The sequence below is a fragment of the Carlito syrichta genome, unplaced genomic scaffold, assembly GCF_000164805.1.
Source record: "Carlito syrichta isolate Samal-C Ts95f unplaced genomic scaffold, Tarsius_syrichta-2.0.1 Scaffold303580, whole genome shotgun sequence".
NCBI lineage: Eukaryota > Metazoa > Chordata > Mammalia > Primates > Tarsiidae > Carlito > Carlito syrichta.
The window spans coordinates 89,209-114,914 of record NW_007247676.1 but is presented as its reverse complement, the minus strand read 5'-3'; the positions used below and the strand labels follow the sequence as shown (position 1 = coordinate 114,914).

At 35.8% G+C, this 25,706-nt stretch overlaps 1 protein-coding gene across 1 annotated transcript in view; it reads right to left on the bottom strand.

The window, feature by feature from the left end:
- LOC103261061 (peroxidasin-like protein) overlaps nucleotides 1-25,706 on the bottom strand; it is a 334,905-nt gene that overhangs the window by 250,337 nt on the left and 58,862 nt on the right. The window contains 1 exon segment of the mRNA XM_021712669.1: nucleotides 15,992-16,063. Within this exon segment, the coding sequence (XP_021568344.1) occupies nucleotides 15,992-16,063 (72 nt within the window).

Here is a 25,706-nt window from a genome sequence, read left to right as displayed (position 1 = left end):
CTATAAGTAAGGTAATTTTTACCTCTGGCTTTCAGGATTTTTTTTCCTTTGTCTTTGGTTCTCTGCAATTTGAATGCGATATACTTGGATGTGGATTTTGTGGTATTTATCTTTCTCGTTTTCTCTGAGACTTCTGCCTCTGTGTTTCCTGTCTGCCATTATTTTTGGAAAATTCTCAGTCATTACTACTTCAAATGTTTATTCTGCTCCTTTTTCATTGTCTTCTATTTCTGTTGCATGCATGTTTCACCATTTGCTATTATCCTACATTTATTGAGTATTTGGTTCCATTTTTCATCTCTTTTTCTTCTACATTTACTCTTCCTAGGGCATATCTAGTCAACTGGTGAGACTATCAAAGGCATTCTTCATTTCTGTTACAGTGATTTTTATTCCTAACATATAATTTTGATTTACTCCTAGAATTTCAGTTTATCTGCTGACATTCTTCACCTATTCTTGTGTGTTCTTCCGTTAGACTCCTTAGTATATTAATTATAGTTGTTTTAAATTCCTGAGTGGTAATTGCAAAATCTCTGCCAAATCTGAGTATAGTTCTGATACCAGTATTATCTCTTCAGACTATGGGTATTTTTTTTCCCCTTGCTTTTTGACATGCCTTGCAATTGTTTTGTTGAAAGATGGTCAGAAACTGAGATAAAGAATTTTTCAGTACTGAAGGATGACCTGTTACATTATCTGCAACTAATTTTCATATGGTTCGGTAAAATGCACTGTGTATAAAAATATATAAAGTAAATATGCAAACCTTTAATTAATTTTGATTCACCAGAGGTTATATAGGTGTTTGAGTACTTTTCTGCATGCTTACAAATTTTCAAATTAAAATTTTGGAGGAAAATATAAGATTAGGATGCTAATAACCTATATTCATATTTTTAATTCTTTTAACAATGTTTTGATACAGAGATACACACACTTTTTTTTCAGCAAACATGACAATTGCATGTTCCTCTAAGGATTTCTTCCAAGATGTGAAATCTTGAAAATAGCATTGACTTTAAACATTTGGGACTATTGACTTATAATATGAGATTTTTTTATTATCATATTCATCAATCATATTTTAAGCATAACATTTTAATCATATTCATAACATTTTAAACATTCGTAAAAGATGGTCTTATTTCAGAAAAAAACTATAAATCTAAAATCAGATTACTACTCCAGCAAAACTGACAGCTAATTTAATTCTTTAAACCCATGTGTCCAATAATAAACCTGAGATACATGGCCATGAAATTCTTCCAAAGCTCCTGGCTTAAGATAGTTTCAAAAAAAGAAAGAGTTAAGATAGTTCCCAAGTAAATACTGCATGTATTACAGAAAATGGTAGACTCTTTTGCTTGGTTGGACAGCATCCAGCTTCTTCCTAGCAACAGTACCACAAAATCAGGGCAACTTTAGTGACACCAGACTCCCCATTTCTTAGTTACAGTGTTTCTATCCGGCCTCAGGGGTCGAAATCAGTGACTCACTCCATTCTTCTAGCAAGTGACTGACTCATGGAAGGACATGAGCCAGTGAGACGTAAGGAGGCATTTGCTGAACTTCTCATATATTTTTTTAAAAGTGTTGTCTCTCTTCCTCACAAGCTATCAGAAGAAATCCACCCTTTTTCCTGGATAGGGTAATAGGAAGAGTCTGGTACAGAAATTTTGCTAACTCAAAGGGAAAATATGACCCTCTCAGGGTCTACCAGGTAGAGCTCAAGGACAAACTAAAAAGAGAGGGCCAGTTTGAGAGATGCAGATTAACTAGATTCTTAGTAAAATTTTATGAGCCATTGGATCAATCTTGGCCAGCATCACCACTGTGGTATTTATGCCTACCTGAACAGTTTGACTTTTTTGTTTGTTTCTTTGTTGGTTTTGGTCTTTTGCAACCAAGAGAATCTAAACTGACATTTCAAAAAAGAAAGAAAGAAAGAAACCAAAGCAAAAAAGAGAAAAAAGAAAAACCTCTAATTTTTAAAAATATTATTGTATCTTCATTCTTCTTTTCTTTGAATTTTTTCCACTACTGGCTTCAGCAACATGAAAAGTTTTATTTTATTTTTCACTATGAGAGGTCATCTCTTGTCTCTTTCCCCACTATTCATTTTGTTTATCTACTAATAATGGTGAATATTTATACTAACATTACATTTTACTCTATAGGTAATTCTAATATTAAAGCTAGAGTTCAAAAGCATCAAGAAAGTAGACATACAACACATAAAATTGTAAATGAGAAGTGCAATTGAAATTCTTGCTCACAATTTAATAAATTCAAAGCATATTATATCAATTATTACTTTTAAAAATGATATATATGCAATAACCTTTAAATGGACAAAGATTGTGCTGGAGTCATTCTCGTTATATTTGGGGGCAAACTAAAGTTATCTTATATCCTAAAACTGTGCTCTGCATTATTACAAAGTATTATAATTTATTTCCAAAGATACTAAACATTAATAGAAAAAAGAAAATTAAAAGTATTTACCACTTATCTAAATGCTTTTTTTGCTCTGGAAAACTTACTAGATAACTTAAGCCAATGACAGTGAAATTGTATGTGTTAACAAGTTTTAAATACTCCAAAAATATTTTCACTTGAAATTAGAGGTGTAGTCTTCCAATAACAAATTTATTTGTATTTTACAATAATCAAAGCCAAGAACTTAAATAATCATTTTTGATTCAGCATTTATTCATTTTGGAAATTAAGTATTAGATTATTGCCAGAAAGAAGCTTCTAGAAACAGTCATCAGTAGAGAAACATACCCACAGAATCCAAAATATATTTTTAGATAACAGATATGTATGAAAAATAAATTGATGAAAATTTGTGTTGACATGAGTCCTTAAATATTTACCTATCAAACTATGTACCACTGACAATGCCATTTTTCAGAGTCAGTGTTTCTAACTAAAAATAAAGCTTAAGCTAAAACAATGTTTAAACATTTACCAAATGGCTTAGACTTAATCTGTAAGATTCCTTCTAAGGGTAAAGTTTCTGGAGTTTTGAGTTACAGAACATATTTTTAGAGCATTCTCCTCAAATGATAATCAAAACTTTACTTAAGTATTTCAAGGTTGTCAACTGAAAGAGTATTGAACTCAAAATTATAATGTGAGTCTAAACTCAATTATGGAACTCCCAGAATATTAAGGTTATTTGTGCTACTGGAATATTAATACATCAAATCACAAGGCTATTGTGAACGGTCAATGAAATACTTGTAGAAATATTCTGTAAGAAACTATGCAAATGTGAAATACTAAAAACTAATGTCAGTAGAGTTTTTGGCAAATAGATGATAACCAAGAAATATGTTGAATAAGTGAATGAATACAGATGGTTCCCAGCTTGCAGTGGTTTGACTTTATGATGGTGCAAAAGCTATATGCATTCATTACACTCTCGACTTACAATGAGATTATATCCCCATAAACTCATCATAAATTGAAAATATTGTAAGTTGAAAGCACTTTTGACTTAGAATATTTTCAACTTATAATGGATTTATTGATACATACCCGATTGTAATTTGAGGGGTACCTGTATGTAAATTAATAAAAATAATCAAGTAATCAATGAGTAAATGATTGAATGAAAAGAAAGTTTGCAATTCTACTTCTATTATATACCAAAATAATTGAAAGCAGGGACTAAACATTGTGCTCCAATGTTCATAGCAGTATAATTCATGCTACCTAAAAGATAGAAATAGCTCAAGTGCCCATGGATGATGTACAAACAGGGGAAAAAAAGAAAGCTCAAACAGAAAATAAAACTTAGATGACAACTTAGATGAAACTGGTCACTTCCTCAAAAGGAACAAACTCTCACAGCTCACTCAATATGAAATAGATAATGTGAATAACTCTATAACTATTAAGAAAATTGAATTCATAATTTAAACCTTCTTGAAAAAGAAGTCTCCAGGTTGAGATATCTCATTGAAGGATTTAATCAAACTTTTTAAGAATTACTAAATACCGATTTCACACAATCTTTTCCAGAAAAATAGTAAAGGGAGAACATTTCTCAATTTATCTTATAAAATTTGTATTAAAGTTTGTGATACTAAAACCTGAGAGATAATGTTTTTAAAAATACCAAAAACCTGCATGACTATATACAAATTCTCCACAAAATGTTGACAAACAAATTTGAGCAATATAAAAATTCATTATATTCTATAATCTAGGAATACGAGTAGGCCAATATCCAAAAATTAACCAATAAAATCTACTATATATATAATAAGTAAAACAAGAAAAGCCACATGGTCGTAACAATCAATAAAGACAAAATGTGTTAACTAACTTCTACAACCATTCATGGTTTTCTTTAAAAAGCCAGAAAAACAGGAGGAAAAACTCCTCAACTTGATGAAAAGCTTGACAAAAAAAGACACTATTTTTATACTTAACGGTTTAAAATTGACTCCTTCTTCCTTAAGGTCAAGAGCAAGGCAGAAGCCGGGCTCGGTGGCTCAGCCTGGAATCCCGTGCCTTTGGGAGGCTGAGGTGAGTGGATTGCCTGAGCCCGCGGGTTCGAGACCCACCTGGGCAGTGAGACCTCATCTCTACCATAAATCAAAAAATCAGCGGACGTGGTAGTACGCACCTGTAATTCCGGCTACTCGGAAGGCTGAGGTGGAAGGATCGCCAGAGCCCAGCAGGTCGAGGCTGCGGTGGCCAGGAGCGGCCACTGCACTCCAGTCTGGGCGACAGAGTGATATTCCGACTCAAAAAAAAAAAAAAAAAGAACAAGGCAGAAATATCTGCTCTTACCACTCCTCTGAAAACTCTAGCTGGAGGTAAAAGGGACAGGAAAAATACAAACAGATCAGAAGGAAGGAAATTAAAATGTTCCTTATTGATAGATGACATGATTGTGTAGAAAATTTCAAAGAATCTGTCCCCCCAAAATTATCTTATAATTTAAAAAGGGAGATCAGCAAGGTCACGTTATACAAGGGAATATAAAAATAGATTGTATTCCTAGTTTCTAGCAATAAGTATGTGAACACTGAAATTAAAAATAGAATACTTTGGATGATCACAACAGAAAGAAAGGGAGGAAAGAAGGGAAGGAGGGAGAACAAATTGAACTTAGGACATGGGAATCATGGCCAGAAACAGAATCACAGGTTTGAATGTGGAATAAATTCTTCCTTAAATACTAGCAAATGCTGCCCGAATTATTTCAAGCCTGCACAAATATGCAGTTTTTGGCCCATGGATAATTTAGAACTTGTTCGATTATCAACAGTGCCCTCAAGTAACAGGTGCATTATCACATTTTCTGTCACAATGATTCTATAACATTATCAAGGCCCACAAGGAATATGTTCATTATCTCTTGCATGCCAAGATGTTTCTGAATAAACACATTTTATTTGGGAGTCTATTATTAGATTAACAAACTCAAAGTTGGTTAAAAATAATGACTATCAAGCACGCTGTTCTTAAGAGCTGCTGAATCAAAGAAAAGAAGCGTTTGGCACTTAGTTCTTCGATGTATCTTATCTCTAAAATTCAGCTGACCTTAAAGGAATCACACTTCCCAAGGATATTCTCAAACAATTGCACTTTTTTTGTGTGTGAGTCTGAAGGCAAAATTTGTCCTAAGACATTTCAATTTGTCTTTGCCCAAGGGAAACAATGACATGTTCTGGATCAAAACATGTTAGACTTTTACATGAGTTTAGAAATGCTTTTGTCTTCGATGAAAATATATGCTATCATCAGTATTTGGCAGAGCAAAATTGTAGTTCTGTGGTACATTTAGTCTGATGAAAATTAACCTCATGAATATACAAGTACTATAACCACTTTATGCAATATAAATACTTGCAACCCTAGGAAATGGCACGCTATTAATAATTAATAAAAACATGTGCTGCTGAAAAAGCAGAGACATTTAATAGTATTAGCATTTCTCTCTTAAGCATAATTAACTCGACATATCTAAGAATGTTAATCAAGCAAGTTTCAAGCATTTATTGATCACCTTATGTTCATACATTTGTTCAATAAATATTTAATGAGCAGTTACTATGTTCAAGATACTAATTATAGATGCTGGAATATGTATTAAATAAAGACAGCATGGCCATCTTCCTTCACAGAATCCAGTGGGGAAATCAAAAAACAAACAAGTTAATAAATAAATGAGAAACAATGAACTTTTATAGTCTATGCAATAAATGGAATAAACAGGACAACATGATGGTGGAAAAAAGAGGCATTAATTGACTCAAGGTGATGCCTGGATGGAATGACATTATAGTTAGGATAAGATAGATAGAAAAAAATAGCCAATGAAAAAACAATGAGAATGTGTACAGGGTCAGGGAGTATTGGGCAGCCACTCATGTTTGAGGAAATAAAAGAACAATGGATCAAATATAAGAATCATCAGAGGAATTATATGCAGAAGATGAATTTGCAGGTATTGTGTACATTGAATGTGTCTTCTTAGGCCACACCCTCTTTTTCTCTACTAACTTCCCTGGTTTGAGAGGCAGTGCTTATTGGCAGCATTACTGAAAACATGGAAAGATGTATTGCAGTGGCCACATGAATTTGTTCACCACCTACTGTTTAGTACATTTATAAATGCTCCTTGCCGTCTTCTAAATCACACATCTTAGATCTTATTTCTATATTTTATGCAATAAGTTGCATTTTAATTGGCCAGAGCATTGATTAGAAGTTTCATGAAATGCTTTTCTTGTTCTTACCTAGAGCATATGATACACTTGTGAATCTCATTGATCCAAGCTTCTGCTACATCGAACATTGATCTTAACCAAAAATTAATTACCTGATTCTCACTGTCATTTTACAAAGTTTTCTCATTGAATATTAGCACTGATAATGATATTCCTTCTAAGCCATTATTTGCAAAGTCATAAAGGTTTTTGTTTGGTTTTGTTTATTCATTTGTTTGTTGTACTGTAAGGGAGTTATTCTTGTCATGCCAGTGAATAGAGAACCACAGAGAGGGAATGAGATGATACACAGGAAAAAGTCAAGCTCCTTCACCAACAAGGAGCAGACTTTGTATACCACTGATAGTCTAGAAGTATGAAGGATCCTTGGTAATGTGTAAAACATGGAAATCAAGAATGGCATATACCTGCTGGGCATGTGCTTTGGTTTGAATGTCCTCTCCAAAATTCATGTTGAAATTTAATAACCACTGTAACTGTATTAAGAAGAAAGACTTTTAAGAGGTGATTGGATTGTGAGAGATCTACCCTCATGAATGGGTTAATGTTGTCGTTGCAGGAGTGGGTTGGTTATGGCAGAATTTCAGTCCCCTTTTTCCCTGTCTTGCATGCTTGTTTGCCCTTACACTCTGTTTTAACATAGCAAGAAGACCCTAGCCATACAGTCCTTTGGCCTTGGACTTTTCAGTCTCCAGAACCATGAGCCAAATAAACATATTTTCTTTATTAGTTACCCAGGCTGTGGTATTTTGTTAACAGTAGCAGAAAACTGACTCAGACAGAAAATTGGTATTGAGAAGCGCAGTTGTGCTATAACAAATACCAGAAAATGTGGAAGTGATTTTGAAACTACATACTGGGAAGTGTCTGGAAGAATCTGGAGGAGCAGGCTAGAAAACTCTCTGGATCGTCATGGACAAAGTATTAAGGGTGAATCTTGGTGACAGCTCAGAAAAAGAGGAGCGCTATAGAGAAAGTCTGGGACTTCTTAGAAATTACCTTAGTGGTTATGACCAGGATGTTGGTTTTGGAAGTAGGTACTGGGTAAAGACTGGAAGAATCTGAAAGAACAGGCTAGAAAAAGCTTCAGATTGCCATGATCAGAACATTAAGACTGAATCTTGTTGAGGGTTCAGAAAAAGAGGAGAGCTGTAGGGAAAGTCTGAAACTTCTTAAATGTTACAGCACTTAAGTGGTTGTGACCAGAATGTTGGTAGGAATATAAATAAACAGTAAAGGCCATTCTGATAAGACCTCAGCAGAAATGAGGAACAAAGTATTGAAATGTGGAGTATACCAAAGTGAGAATGGCCATCATTAATAAAACAAAAAACAACAGATGCTGGCGAGGACGTAGAGAAAAAGGAACACTTCTACACTGCTGGTGGGAATGCAGACTAATGCAGCCTCTTTGGAAGACAGTGTGGTGTTTTCTGAAAGAACTAGAAATTGACCTTCCATATGACCCAGTAATCCCCCTATTGGGAATATTCCCAGAGAAACACAAATCATTCTACCAAAAAGATACCTGCACACGTATGTTTGTTGCAGCTCTATTCACAATAGCAAAAACATGGAACCAACCATGCTCACCCATCGAAGCTGGACTGGATTTTAAAAAGTGGTATATATACACAATGGAATATTATGCAGTCATAAAGAAGGGCAAACATATGGACTTCGCAGCAACTTGGATGGATTTAGAGTCGATCATATTAAGTGATCTATCACAGAAACAAAGAACAGAGTACCATACGATCTCACCTGTAAGCGGACCTTGAACAATTATCATAATACTATAAGAAAGGGATTGGCAGTAGTGGGAAACTGTCAGGGGAGGGGGGCTGGGATTGGCAGTTGAGGAAGGCTACCTGAAGAGGAAAGGACACACCTCATCAACAAGGATAAGTGCGTAATGAACATTTGAATACCTGATCCTGAACTGCACCCCATATCTTTAAAATAAAGGGAAAAGAAAGAAAGGTGGAGCATAAAGTTTATCCTGTTAAACAGAAGCAAAAGAAGAACTTGGCTGAATTGTGTTTGTGTCCTAGGACTTTATAAAATGTAAAACTTACTGGGTACTGTAGCTCAAACCTGTAATCCTATCACTTTGGGAGGCCAAGGTTGGAGTATTTCTTGAGCCCAAGAGTTTTAGACCAACTTGGGCAACATAGTGAGACCTAGTCTCTCCAAAAAAAAATTTTTTTAAATGCAGAACTTAAGAACAATTAACTAGGGTACCTGGTGCAAAACTATCTAAGCAGAAGTACATTCTGGCTGAAGAGTGGCTATTTTTAAGAGTGACTAGAGGAAAAAAATAATTTAAAAATGAAATTTATCATTAAAAAGGAAACAAAACAGAAAGACTTGAAAAATGTGCAGCTTGCCATATAAAGAGTAAAGAAGCATGATAAGGGGAGAAAACAAAGGGTGTGGCCAAACAATCATTTGCTAAAGCAATAACCATGGATAGAAAGGAGCCAGGTGCTAGTCATTAAGACAATGGGAGAAAGACCCCAGAGGCATTTTAGAGAACTTCCATCTGCCCTCCCACCACAAGTTCAGAGCTCTAGAAGGGAAGAATGGTTTCAGGCAATGGGCTCAAGGCCCCTTTCATGGGCTTGCTGCCCAGAGCCACATTGTGTCTCTGCTCCCCACATTCTAGCACAACACTCCTCAGTCACACAAGCCACAGCTCCAGTGGGTACAGAAGCAATCGGGCTACTACTCCAGAGAGCACAAGCAAGTAAGCCTTGGTATGTCCATGTGTATCTAATCTGAAGGATCACAGAATGCACAAGGTGTAGGAACGTGGCTACCTCTATACAGATTTCAAAGGATGCATCAAATAACCTGAGGGCCCAGGCAGAAACCTACCACAGGGGTGCAGCCTGCACAAAAAGTTCTCATTAGGGCAAAGCTTCGTGGGGCAGTGGGAGTGAGGCTGGACTGAGATCCCAGAACTATGGAACCATCAGTGGAAACCATCCTGGGAGAGCTGCAGGCACAAAACTCCAATCCAAGGTAACTGAAGCATGGACTGATTCTAGAAAAGTCATAGGGGTGGAGCTGCCTAAGGTTTTGAGGGCTCAATCCCCAGTGCCCAGGAGGTAGCACATGTAGTGAAAGATTATTCTAGAATTCTGAGATTCAATGTTGCTTTCTCTGTTGAAAATTGGACTTTCCTGAGGCCAGTAACTCCTTTTTTTTTCTATCTCTCCTTTTTGGAATAAGACTGTCTACTGTATGCCTGCTGCACCATTATATTTTGCTAATAGATAATTTGATTTCACAGGCTCACATCTGGAGAAGAATTGGCCATTAGGATGAATTATGCCTTGAGAATCACCCATATCTAGTTTAGATGATAACTTTGGACTTTTAAGTTCATGCCACAAGAAGTTAAAACTTTGGGGGCTAGTGAGATGGAGTAATTGTGTTTTGTACATGAAAAAAATATGAGTTTGGGGGGACTAAAATAGAATGCTATGATTTGAATGTCCCCTCCAAAGCTCATGTTGAAATTTAATTGCCATTATAAAGAATTTATGGCTAAGGTCCCAAAAGCAAATACAACAAAAACAAAAATAAATAAGTGGAACTTAATTAAACTAAAAAGCACAGCAAAAGAAATAACCAACAGAGTAAATAGCAATCTACAGAATGGGAGAAGATATTTGTAAACTATACATCTGACAAAAAACAAATATCCAGAACTTTCAAAGAACTCAAACAAATTAGCAAGAAAAAAACAAATAGCCCCATTAAAAAGTGGGCAAATGACATGAACAAACACCTCTCAAAAAAAGATATACAAAAGGCTAACAAACACGAAAAAAATGCTTAACATCACTAATCATCAGGAAAATGCACATTGAAAGCACAATGAGATACTATCTTACACCAGTGAGAATGGCCAATATTAAAAACTCAAAAAACAATATAAGTTGATGTAGATGTGGTGAAAAGGGATTTCTTATACACTGTTGATGGGAGTGTAAACTAGAATAACTTCTATGAAAATTGGTATGGTGATTACTCAAAAAACTAAAGGTAGATCTATCATTAGATCCAGCAATCTCACTATGTGGTATCTACCCAAAAGAACAGACATCTTTATACAAAAAAAGGCGCCTGCACTTGTATGTTTATAGCAGCACAATTTGCAAATGCAAAGATGTGGAATCAACCTAAATGCCTATTAACTAATAAGTGGATAATGAAAATGTGATTGTACTGTGAAAGACAGAATCATCCCCAAATCACTTTACAAAGCTGACATCTTCCTGATACCCAAACTGGGTAAAGATCCAACAAAAAAAGAGAACTACAAGCCAATATCCCTAATGAACATAGATGCAAAAATGCTCAACAAGATTTTAGCAAATCAGATTCAACCACGCATCTCAAAAATCATCCAACGTGACCCAGTAGGCTTCATCCCCAGGATGCAGGACTGGTTCAATATCTACAAGACCACAAATGTAGTTAAAAACATCAACAGATGTAAAAACAAGAACCACATGATTATGTCATTAGATGCAAGAAAAGCTTTTGATAAAATCCAGCATCCCATCTTGATAAAATCCCTGAGACACCTAGGCATAGAAAGAACATACTTCAAAATATTAAGCACCATCTACAATAAACCCACAGCCAGCATATTGCTAAATGGACAGAAACTGGAAGCAATTCCCCTGAAAACTGAAACAAGACAAGGCAACCTACTCTCACTCCTCCTATTCAACATTGTGTTAGAAAACCTTGCTAGAGCATTTAGACAAGAGAAGGAAATCAGGGGTATCCAAATAGGAAAAGAAGAAGTAAAGTTATCTCTCTTTGCTGATGATATAATCCTATACCTCAAAAAATCCAAGAGAATCTGTCAAAAACCTCCTTAATACTGATTAGAGACTTTGGCAAAGTCTCAGGTACAAAATAAATGTACAAAAGACAGTTGCATTCTTATACACCAACAACAAACAGGCAGAGAACCAAATTAAAAGCACAATCTCTTTCACAATAGCCACACAAAAAATGAAATACTTCAGCATCTTCCTAACCAGAGAAGTGAAAGACCTATACAATGAAAACTACAAAACACTGCTCAAGAAAATCAAGCTGGGCTCAGTGGCTCAACCTGTAATCCCGCACTTTGGGAGGCTGAGGTAAGTGAATTGCCTGAGTCCACAGGTTCAAGACCCTCCTGGGCAACTTGGGGAGACTTCATCTCTACAATAAATCAAAAATTAGCCAGGCATGGTAGCACATGCCTGTAGTTCCAGCTACTTGAAAGGCTGAGGCGGAAAGGTCATGGAGACCAGCAGGTCAAGGCTGTGGTGGCCGGGAGCAGCCACAGAACTCCAATCTGGGCAATGGAGTGAGACTCCAACTCAAAAAAAAAAAAAAAAAGAAAGAAAATCAAAGATGACACAAACAAATGGAAAAATATTCCATGTTCATGGATTGGAAGAATCAACATTGTTAAGATGTCCATACTACCAAAGGCAATCTACAGATTCAACACAATACTCATTAAATTACCAACATCATTTTTTTCAGACCTGGAAATGGCAATACAGAAATTCACATGGAAACATAAGCGACCACAAATAGCCAAAACAACAACAACAACAAAAAGAAACAAAACAGGAAGTATCACACATCCAGACTTTAAACTTTACTATAGGGTTACAATAATCAAAACAGCCTGGTATTGGAACAAGAACTGGCATATGGACCAATGAAACAGGATAGAGATTCCAGAAGCAAACCTCAAATTCTCAAACAACTCATCTTTGACTAAGCCTCCACCAAAAACCACTAAGGAGAGGAGAATATATTCAGTAAATGCTTCTGGGAAAACTGGCTAACCACATGCAGAAGATTGAAACAGGATCCCTATGTATCAACATATACAAAAATCAACTCTAAATGGATCAATGACGTAAATATAAAAACTCAAACTGTAAGAATCTTAGAAAATGTAGGAGACACCCTTATGGAAATGGAAACTGGCAACTAATTCCTGATCAAAACCCCAAGTGCCCATGCCATAAGAGAAACGATAGACAAGTGGAACTGATTAAACTGAAAAGCTTCTGCAAAGCCAAAGAAACCGTCAAGAGAGTGGGGAGATAGCCCACAGAATGAGAAAAAAATATTTACCAACTGTGTATCTGACAAAGGCCTAACATCCAGGATCTGCAAGAAACTCAAATGTGCCAAAAGGAAAACAGCAAATAACCCTATTAAAAAGTGGGCAAAATACATGAATAGACACTTCTCAAAAGAAGATATATGAGCAGCCAACAAACACAAGAAAAAGTGCTCAACCTCACTTATCATCAGAGAAATTCAAATCAAAACCACAATGAAATGCCATCTAACCAGGTAAGAATGGCCATCAATGAAGCAAACAGCAACAATGCAGAGAAAAAGGAATGATTCTACACTGCTGGTGGGAATGCAAAATAGTTCAACCTTTATGGAAAACAGAGTGGCAATTTCTAAAAGAATTAGAAATTAATTTTCCATAAGACCCAGCAATCCCCCTATTGGGAATATACTCAGAGGAATTCAAATCAGTCTATAAAAGAGATATATGCACATGCATGCTTATTGCAGCACTATTTGCAATAGCAAAAAAATTGTACCAAATGTGCTGCCTATCGAAACTGGACTGGATTTTTTTTTAATGTGGTACATATACACAATGGAATATTATGCAGCCATAAGGAAAGACAGACATATGGACTTCACAGCAACTTTGATGTAATTAGAGTCTATAATACTCAGTGATCTATAACAAACAAAGAACAGAGTACCATATGTTCTCATTCATAAAGTGACCCTAAACTTTCACCCTAATACTGTAAGAGGGATTGGCAGTAGCAGGATACTGCCAGGGTGCGGGCAGGTCATAAATCAATAAGTGCACCTGATCTCAAACCAGGCAAAGTGGGGACCAAAGGGAGTCCTAAACTTTACCTGTTCAATGTCCACTTGTATACCTAATCCTGAATTTTACCCCACATCATTAAAATAAAATATTTAAAAAAGAACATGTGATTGTATATCTATAAATACACACACACACACACACACACACACCCCATAGAATCCCATGCATCCATTAAAAAGAATGAAATAATGTATTTTGCAGCAACTTGGATGGAATTGGAGACCATCTTCCCAAGTGACTTGCAGGAACAGAAAACCAGATATCTCATGTTCTCACTTGCAAGTGGGAGGTAAACTAAAGATGTGCAAAGGCATATAGAATAGAATAATGGACATTGGAGACATAGAAGGAGAAGGAGGAGAAAGAGGAAAGGGATGAAAAATCACCTATCATGTGCAGTGTGCACAGGTGAATACACTTTAAGTCCAGACTTCTTCACAGCTATACAATGCATCTAGGAAGCCAAAAACCATTCGTACCCACTAAAGCTACTGAAATTTTTTTTAAAAACTTAATAAATTTTTAAAATTTAATTGACAAAAGTAAAATTATTTGCCACTGTGATCGTATTAACAGGGAGAATTTTTAGGAAATAATGGTATTAAGAGGTGGAATTCTTAAGAAAAAAATGAATTAATGCTATTATCATGGGAGTAGGTTATTATAATGAGATTCCAGTCCTTTTTCTCTCCCTGTCTATTGCTTGCCCTTCAACCATGTTATAAAGCACCCCTTGATATTGGACTTCCCAGCCTTCAGAACCCTGAGACAAATAAACATTTTTTTCTCTTCTTTCTTTTTTTTAATTTTCAATTTTAAAGATGTGCGGTACAATTCAGAATTAGGTATACACATTTTCACTATGCAGATACTTTTGCTGATGAGGTGTGCCCCCCCCCCACCAGCAGTTTCCCACTACTACCAATCCTTTTCTTATGGTATTACGATAATTGTCAAGGTCCACTTATGAGTGAGAACATGTGATATTCAGTTCTTTGTTTCTGAGACAGATCACTCAGTGCTATAGACTCTATGTTCATCCAAGTTGCTGTGAAGTTCATAATTTTGTCCTTCTTTATGGCTATGTAATATTCCATCATGTATGTGTACAACATTTTTTTTCTTTTTTCTTTTTTTTTTAAGTTGAGAAAGCAGGATTTATTGAGAGGACAGGAAATCTCCCAAAGTGGGAGGGGACCTGAGGGGGTTGCCTATCCAGTTCTTTTTCGATGCGCAGCACGGTTTTTCCATGTGTTCGCTATTGTGAACAATGCTACAATAAACATACAGGTGCAGGTGTTTTTTTTCTAGAGTGATTTCAGTTCCTCCAGGTATATTCCCAGCATTTTTTTTTCCTTAATAATTGCCTAATCTGTGGTGTTTTGTTATAGCAGCAGAAGACTAAGACAGCATGTTAGATTGGTTATGAATGCTTAGCAGACAGAAGGAGCTGTTTTAAGAGGGAACCAAGACTTCAGAAGAGGCATGGGAGATCTGCATGTTAGCCTGGGATGTCTCAGCTAGACACAGGAGTCTGTGAGGCTCTTGATCTTGAAATTCTAGTGCTTCAGGAAGACACCACATCTCTGCAAATTACATTAGAACAAAAGTTTGGGGAGGTATGTTCGCTTCAAAAGACTAACTTTTTGAACAGAGTGCTTCATGAATCTACAAATGGACATATTTGTGCAAAAATTCTAGCTCCCTCCTTAACGTTCTTAGTGACCTCCTGACACTGAATTAATCAACATGCATTGGTTTCTAACAAAAAACAAGAAGTTATTTAAAACATCGTTATTCCCATTTATCAATAATACACAAAAAGCATGACAACCAATGGCCATATTTTCAGGCTAATTTTCCAAAGTTGGTTTTTACTTAAGTTTACTAAAGTTTCTAGTAGTACTGTGTTCACTGGCTTCAGAAGGTCTTACTGACTGAGTGGTTGGCATAACGCTGCTTTTGGATGTATGGATTTTTTTTTTTTTTACAATTGCTGATTAACTGGATTTAAATGTGCACTATTGAACGTACTCTGTTTTTGTTTTCCTCTAAGTTAGAACGTTTGTGGCAGGGTTGGGGGATAGAAATGTTTTCAGATGCACAAGATATTGAGAAAACAACTTACTTCACTTAGAAATGTTCATATATGTTTTGAGTAAAGATTGTGCTTTTCAAGAAAGTAAAGAATTGATTTAGTTTAAACAAACGAAAAGGACAAAGTAATTAATACCATAAGCCATTGTTGGTTTTTCTTACAACTTACAGATACAGTAAATTTTCAAATCCTTCAAAAGCATTTCTGGAAATCTTTCTTATTTAGTCATTGCTCAGGAGACTAAAAAAAATCAAAAACAAATAATACCAGAATGAGAAACAGATTCTGCACACATTATAACACTTCTGCTAAATATAATGCTTTACACAGTAGAAAAATATTTACAGACATCATTCATTAAGTTTTTGAAATGCATAATTCTCTGTTCAAAAGGCTCTATTAAAACATTAGTTTATCACAAAAGACATTTTAAAAATAACATATATGTATTAAATTATTCTAAACGACTCCTAAAAAAATACTTAAAACCCAAGGATAAAATTCTTATTTTCCTGCAGCATATGATCTAAAAAAATTATCAGCATATTCACTGTAACAAAAGAACATATTCCTAAACAAACAGATGGAGAGTTTTGAACACTCAGGCTTAAAAGCATCTTCCTTGGAAAATTAAATATCGCAGCTATTGGCACACAGTGACTCTCATTGTGTATTTGTTGACCTGTCAAATCGAGTCAATTACACCATAAGAAGAGAGATTCTTATTATAGTACCATCCAATAGTCCAAAATGATATCTAAAAAATCCAGTGAGAAAAATAACAGGTGGCAGAAATAAATTGGATTTGAACAGTAAAACAAGTTACAGAAAATTACCTTTCAGCAACTTTGAAAGCTTCAGAAAGAACACTCCGGCAAATGAAAATTATAGATTTTTTTTGTGGTAAATACGCTTAAAATTTCTTTTAAATTTAAATTATTATGACTTGTCTAAATATATTTGGAAAGTCTGCTATTTAGATCAGCACACATGTTCCTGAACCATGCTAGAGTGTCTAAAATTCCCAAAGCTTCTAAAAATCTGCTGCCAGGGTCAAATGCTTTTAACAAAATTCACTTTTAGTGTATTATCCAACATTTGTTTTGTGGGTTTTTTTCTTTTGTAAAACTGGTTAAGAAAAGACAGAGTGAGACTCCAACTCAAAAAAAAAGAAAAAAACCAGAAGTGTTTTGGCTAAAGGAGCAGGTGATTGTTTCAGTTATTTTACACAGTTTCACAGAAAGTCTAGAGATTCCAAATCACATCTGTTCCTAACCTACTCCCTATAGGCATCACCATTAAGCTCCCCAAACAGCATCTGACACGGTCCTCTGACACTACAGCTATGGCACCAAAGCCATTTCTCGCCTTTGGTGATCGCCTAATGTCCTGGTCATCATGGGGACAGAACTATCAATCTACAACATGCATTGGAACTGAAGTCATACCCAGATAATGTCAATTTTCATGGATAATTCTTAGCTTCAGTCAATGAGTCAATAAAATTTATAGTCCACCATGTGTTCAAAGGATTTTTAAGCTGGTTGAAAAACAAGATGACTAGTTAATATATAATTAATACTAGGCATAAAAATCATCCTGAGAGGATTTGTCATTTAGGTCCTCTCTCTGTATACTCTCTCAGTCTACTTTTCAAAATCACTCAATACACTTTCGTTAGGACCCCAAACTGCCACCATACAAATATTTCTACTTGAAGAATGACTATACTGTTTCCTTAGTCTATTAAATATGTGTACCAATACATGTAGAAAAGAATAGGGTGTGTGTGTGTGTGTGTGTGTGTGTGTGTGTGTGTGTGTAATTTGTAATTTGATGTGTGTATGTGTGTGATATGTGATACAAGTACGTAGTCTCGGCCTCATCTGAGCCACAGATCACAGAAAACCATCTGAGTCACTTCTAAGGATGTTGCCTGGAAGACAGAAGTTGATTCATTTCATACAAAAGATGTTTTCAGGTATCAGTGTTAATTCTGTTTCAAAACCACAAATGATACTACTTATCGTAACCCTGAAGCCTATGCTTCTGCATATTCTTTTATGGGTATTTGAATTTTAGTAATAATAAAACATAAAAACTCAAAAATTTGTACTGAAGTTGCTTTTATTTTTTAACATCGCAATTCAATATGAGTCTAAAGTATGTCCTGAAAATGTTTTCATTTATTGTCCTGAAAATGTTTTCACTGCTGACAAGAAATAAACCCATTAAAATGGTTCACAGTTGAGTGTATTTTCCAATCACAAGAACATATTTTTTGTCGAGCTTTAATCAAAGCATTATATTTTCCATCCAAATATCTTTATTATAATTTTAATGGATGGAATCTTATCCCAACAATGTTTTGGTTAAGTGGTTATAGCAATTGTAATGTATATTATTTTTGTTTTATTTTTTATAAAGGAAATGCATTTAAAATTTATAAGTGAGTCTACGAAAATTCAAGGCGCAAGGTAATAATACCCAACATCCTTTCACCAAAAATCAGCACAAGCTTAGGGAAATTTGTGGTTGTATTCTGTATTTTCATATTACCTATGATGATAATGAGAGAAAAAAAAAAGAAGAAACAAGCAAAACTCAGAAGAAGGAAAAATGGTTCGATTTAAAATAAAAGAAAATAACTTCCTAAGGCAAGAGACCTGATTATCCTAATGATCAAAAGGGAAACCAGTAGACCAATGGCTCATTTTATTAGCTATAACTTTTCTTGCTGAAATACAATACCTTACCCAGAGCATACACACTTGCATATGTGATGTTATACAAATGTATACCGTGTGACTAGAAATATTTTCTTGAAAAGCAGTAAGTGGCTACTAGGAAAAAGAAAAGTCATTTGCACAGTTACATAATCATCAATGTACAAAATTTAAAACAAAATTTTATAAGCAAAATAGAAGCTCTCACATCTCACATAAAATTTCTACAGGGGTAACCCCAAGATTTACTCTGAAAGTGAATCATTATAACTACACTTAAATGAAAATAGCATAGATATTTTTGTAAGTAGCAATAATGGTGGTTTGTTTCTGCTTGTTACGATTATGCTTTTCATTTGAACACTCTCCAGAAATAGGGTTCTGCTGCTCTTAATAGGAAAGAGTTATGTACTGCATTTCAATAAACATAAACCATGATCCCTAAGTAACTGGCATCGTTATCAAGTAAAGAGAACCATGGCTAAAGACAGTAATGGTTAACTCTTGATAATTTGTTATAGCCACAGGAAAATATTTATATTATTATAAGCAACATGTAAATCATTTGCAATTCAAGACAGTTTTTTAAAAGCAGGGAGGGGGAAAAGGAAAGAAAAAAAAGTCAAACTGATTCAAAGAACATGAATTTATTATTAAGTAAATACATCAACTTTTTTCTCCCTGAAAATTTCTCAAAGAAAAGGGCAGATTTACATGTGAAATCTTTACATGTGTTAGAAATTTTTTTCAAAGTTTATGTAATTTGTGCTTTTGCAACAATGGAACAGGATAGAGATTCTGGAAGCAAACCTCAATTTCTCAAACAACTCATATTTGACAAAATCTCCATCTACCACCACTGGGGAGAAGATAACCTATTCAGTAAATAGTGCTGGGAAAACTGGCAGATTAAAACAAGATCCGTACCTACCACCATACACAAAAATTAACTCTAAATGGGTCAAAAACATAAACATAAAACTTCAACACCCCTATGGAAATTGGAACTGGCAACCAATTCTTGATCAAAGTCCCAAGTGCCCATACCATAAGAGATAAGATAGACAAGTGGAACCTCATCAAACTGACAAGCTTCTGCAAAGCAAAGGAAACCATCAAGAGAGCAGGGAGACAGCCCACAGACTGGGAAAAAATATTTGTCAACTGTATATCTGACAAAAGCCTAACATCTAGGATCTACAAGGAACTCAAATGTGCTGAATGGAAAAAAACAAACAGCCCCATTAAAAAATGGGCAAAAGACATGAATAGACACTTCTCAAAAGAAGATATACAGGCAGCCAACAGATGTGTGAAAAAGTGCTCAGTCTCACTGATCATCAGAGAAATACAAATCAAAATCACACTGAGAGACCACCTAACTCCAGTAAGAATAGCCATCATTAATAAAACAAACAACAACAGATGCTGGCAAAGATGTGGAGAAAAAGGAACATTTCTACACTGCTGGTGGGAATGCAAACTAGTACAGCCTCTTTGGAAGACAGTGTGGCCACTTCTGAAAGAACTAGAAACTGACCTTCCATGTGACCCAGCAATCCCCCTATTGGGAATATACCTGGAGGAACTCAAGTCATTCTACCAAAAAGATATCTGCACACGCATGTGTGTTGCCGCTCTATTTGCAATAGCAAAAATATGGAACCAACCATGCTGTCCCTCGAAGCTGGACTGGATTTGTAAAATGTGGTACATATACACAATGGAATATTATGCTGCCGTAAAGAAGGACAAACTTATGGACTTCGCAGCAACTTGGATGGATTTATGGTAGATCATACTCAGTGATCTATCACAGAAACAAAGAACAGAGTACCATAATGTTACTACTTATAAGCAGACCTTGAACAATTATCATAATACTATAAGAAAGGAATTGGCAATAGTAAGAAACTGTCAGGAGAGGGGAGATTGGATTGGCAGTTGAGGGAAACTGCCAGGGGAGGGAGGAACACACCTCACCAACAAGGGTCCCTGCATAATGAACATTTGTATACCTAACCCTGAATTGTACCCCACGTCTTTAAAATAAAGAGGAAAAAAATGTGGTACATATACATGATGGAATATTATGCAGCCATAGAGAAGGACAAAATTATGAACTCCGCAGCAATTTGGATGAACTTAGAGTCTAGAATACTGAGTGATCTATCACAGAAACAATGAATTGAGTACCACATGATCTCACTCATAAGTGGACTTTGAACAATTATCATAATACTATGAGAAGGGGATTGGCAGAAACGGGAAACTGCTGGGGGGTGGAATGGGATTGTTAGTAGCAGGAAACTGTCAGGGAAGAGGGAGGGCACACCGCCTCAACAAGGAAACCTGCATAATGAATATTTGTATACCTAACCCTGAATTGTACCCCACATCTTTAAAATTAAAATATATATTTTTAAAAAGCTTATATAATTTGTAGTTTGGGCTCTTTTCATTGCTTATATCATACAGATGTTTTAAATTGCGTGTAATGAAATGTATTGGATTTTCCTTTGTGGCTTTTAGATTTTTGTATCATGCTTAAGCTTCCTGGAATCTAAAATTACATTTAAGCCAGGCTCGGTGGCTCAACCTGTAATCCCGCGCCTTTGGGAAACTGAGGTGAGTGGATTGCCTGAGCCCGCGGGTTCAAGACCCGCCTGGGCAGGCGAGACCTCATCTCTACAATAAATCAAAAAATTAGCCAGGTGTGGTAGTGTGCGCCTGTAGTTCCAGCTACTCGGAAGGCTGAGGCGGAAGGATCGCCGGAGCCCTGCAGGTCGAGGCTGCGGTGGCCGGGAGCGGCCACTGCACTCCAGGCTGGGCGACAGAGTGAGACTCCAACTCAAAAATAATAAAATAAAATAAAATAACATTTAAAACTCAATTTTTTTTCCTTAAGCTATTGTGGTTTTATCTTAATGTCTAAATCTTTGAATCATCTGGAATTAATCTTATTTTTCAAAATTACTTATATATTGTCATTGCTATTGATGGGCATGTTCATAATTTCTCCTATAATGTGCAATATTACTGCATGCATATGCAAATCGACAGCATGTATTTGGGACTCTTTCTGAACATGCTATAATGGAAATATTTCATCTATTGTTGTTTTCTTTTTTTAATACTTTTTTTTATTTTAAAATTGTGGGGTGCAGTTAAGGGTTATGTATACAAATATGCATCGTGCAGGTACCCTTGTTGATGAGTGGTGCCCCCTCGTCCCCAGACAGATATTGACTACCATTAATTCCACCTCCCTTCCCCTCTCTACCCCCCCATAGTTTCTCGCCACTGTCAATTTTATTCTCTATAAGGGATAGTTTCTACCCCTCATTTTGTCTATTTTAATGCTTATTTCCACATATTTTGGGGGGATGTGTTTTAGGAACATTCTTTAAGCTCCAAAAAAATTCCTTTGAATATTTTAACAAGTATTTAAATTTTACCGTATTGACTTTACCTATCTAAGAATATGGTTTTTCTACTTATCTAAACCATCTTTTTATCTCATATGTTTTAGAAGTATGTATATTATTTTTATCTTTTAGGTTGCTAAATAAAATCAGATTATTTTCTTCCATCATGTTTCCTAACTGATTTTTTTTAGTCCAGGTTATTGATTTTCATATAATTTTTATGACCAACTACCTTCCTATATTTCCTTATTGTTTCTAATCATTTCTCAGTTGAGTGTGGGTGTTTGGATTATCCTATAAGTACCATAATATTTTTGCCTCTTCTTTCCCATAATTATAACTCGTTTCTACCTCAAACCTAATAGTACTAGATAACACTTCCTTTTAAATATACTTTAAAATAATGGAGATAATAGGCATTCTTTTACACTTTTACCCTTAAGAATTAAGATAGTTTTAGACTAGACACTTTGGAAGAAAAAATAAAAGGAAAAAGAAAAGAAAAGAATGTACCAGGCAAATTATTTTTCTAACTTTTTTTTTTTTTTTTACTGAAATGCAAATGTTTGAATTTTATTTTGTATCCAGTGCCAACAAAGTTTAATAGACTTTTATGGGGAAAGGCAAATTATGCAACCGCATTCAAGTTTGTTTTACAAAATCTTACATTGAAATAGTTGGAATACTTCATCACCATTTTTATGGGGTTTTTTAGTTGTTGTTTTTTTTGAGACAGGATCTTACTCTGTTGCCCAGGCTGAGATTCCAGCTAACTGTACCCTTGATCTCCTGAATTCAAGTGATCCTACTATTGCCTCAGTCTCCCAAGTAGCTGGAACTACAGATGCACACCAACATGCCTGGTTAATTTTTTTTGTTGGGACGGGGTTTGCTATATTGCCTGGGCCCATCTTAAACAACTAGGCTCAAGCAATTCTCCTGTCTTGGCCACCCAAAGTGGTAGGATGACAGGTGTGAGCCACTGCACCTGTCCCTTCACCATTAGAACTAATACTTACAGTGCTAATGGCTCTAGTGACAAGGATCCATTTCAGAAACATGTTATTACTCTTGAAAATAATATAGAAAGCAAAGGGTTGTGGTCTAGGACATCAACAGTATTTTTGTACTGGAAGGAAAGTAACATGTTTCAAAAGAAAAACTACACAACTTCACATGAACCACAACTTTAAAACGATTTAAGCCATTAAAACATTGAAGAACTTTTTAAAAACATTAATGATTTACCATAAAGTGATGTATTTTCACTCTAGTTTTTTCCTTCTCATCTGCCTGGACTTGGGCTGGCCTAACACCTGGGAGCAGTACCTTGGTAGCTGCAATTTAGAGGGTAGTTTTTCCCTCAAATGTATTATTAAATAAGGAAGCAGGGCACTGACCATGGTGCCACTGTGCTCATGCTTTCTCTTACCACAAATAATTACTGTCACAAGCAGTAACTAAAGATATGACATTTTTTAGATTTATATCAAAACCAAAGAAGACGTACAGTTTTTATAATATAAGTTAACATATTACACAGCCATAAAGAAGGACATAATTATGAACTTCATAGCAACTTGGATGGACTTAGACTCTATCATACTGAGTGATCTGTCACAGAAACGAAGAAATGAGTACCACATGTTCTCACTCATAAGCGGACCTTGAACAATTATCATAATACTATAAGAAAAGGATTGGCAGTAGCAAGAAACTATGGGGGTGGGGAGACAGTGGCAGAGGCGGGGTTGGCAGTAAAGGTAATCTGCTGGGGAAGGGGGGGGACACACCTCATCAACAAGGGTACCTGAATAATGAACATTTGTATACCTAATCCTGTAAGTCTTTTAAAGATGTGTACCCCACATCTTTAAAATAAAAAAGAAATGCCTCCTTAAAATCATACTATAATTAGCTTATTACACCATTCAATTCCTAAAATCCATTACTAATACTTAAAAATTTATCTATAAATTTTGACTTGTAAAGTTTTAGAACTTTTTGTTATTTTAAGACACTATTAATGTTAACCTCTTTTACCATTCTAAATCTACATGCACTAGGCATATATACAGAAAGCAAAGGGCTGTGGTCTGGGACATCAGCAGTATTTTTGTACTGGAAGGAAAGTAACACGTTTCAAAAGAAAGACTATATAACATCGCATGAACCCTAACTTTAAAACAATTTAAGCCATTAAAACATTGAAGAACTTTTTTAAAACATTAATGATTTACCATAATGTGATGCTTTTTTTTTTTTTTTTTTTTTTGAGTTGGAGTCTCACTCTGTCCCCCAGACTGGAGTGCCGTGGCCGCTCCCGGCCACCGCAGCCTCGACCTGCTGGGCTCTGGCGATCCTTCCACCTCAGCCTTCCGAGTAGCTGGAACTACAGGCGTGCGCTACCACACCCGGCTAATTTTTTGATTGTAGAGATGAGGTCTCGCCAAGTTGCCCAGGCGGGTCTCAAACCCGCGGACTCAGTCCACTCACCTCAGCCTCCCAAGGCGTGGAATTACAGGCTAAGTCACTGAGCCCGGCAGTGATGCATTTTTACTCTAGTTTTTTCCTTCTCATTTGCCTGGACTTGGGCTGGCCTAACACCTGGGAGCAGCACCTTGGTAGCTGCAATTTAGAGGGTAGTTTTTCATATATACTTCCATACACACAGACAACTGCTCTTGTGTCCTCCTCTGTCACTCAGAGCAAACATCTCCTCAGAGCTTGTATGGTCCTAGGAATGTACATCCTTGCAACTTCCATTTTAGTAGGACTATAATGTTATCATTTGACTATTATGTAAATAATCCATGCGAACTATGAAAAAGTCAGAAGTACAGATTTGCCCAAGGAAACTAAAACGCAACACCACTACTCAGAAATAACAATTTCATTTTAGTAACTATACCCCAAGCATTAGCTAGAATGATTCGATGTTTGTAAAGTGCCCATGATCAGATAGCTAGTAATTTTATATTTTCTTATATTCTTGGCACATAACATCCACAATATAAATATTCTATCTAGGACAAAATTATGATAAATGTGAAGAAATATACTAAGTAAAAGACAATAATTTTCTCTCATATAGATATATAGGTAACAAATTACATCTATTTTGGGTGAATCAGGCTGTGAAATTATCAAATTGATAAAATAATTTTATAGAATTGTTGAAATATAATCTAGGTCAGGTTGGTTGCTATTTCCCAGCCTTCCTGATCTTTCCTCCAAGTTTTGCCATATGACTATTTGTTGCCAGTTGGCTGGTAATATAAGGTTTTATGCACTACCCCCCCAAAAAAAAGAAGAAGAAAAAGCTAAGTTCAAAAATATAAACTGCATACATAGTCATTATTAAACTCATTAACATACATATTCATTTATTAAAAAGAAGAATCATAAGGCCAAGTATAATATAAATTTACTAAATACATTTTAACTTTTTTTTTTGAGTTGAAGTCTCACTCTGTCACCCAGATTGGAGTGCAGTGGCAAGCTCCCAGCCACAACAGCCTCGACCTGCTGGGCCCCAGCGATCCTTTCACCTCAGTCTTCCAAGCAGCCAGAACTACCGGTGCGCGCTACCATGCCCAGCTAATTTTTGATGTATTGTAGAGACAAGGTCTCGCCAAGTTGCCCAGGTGGGTCTCGAACCCACGGGCTCAGGCAATCACTAGCCTAGGCCTCCCAAAGTGCTGGGATTACAGGCTGAGCAACCGAGCC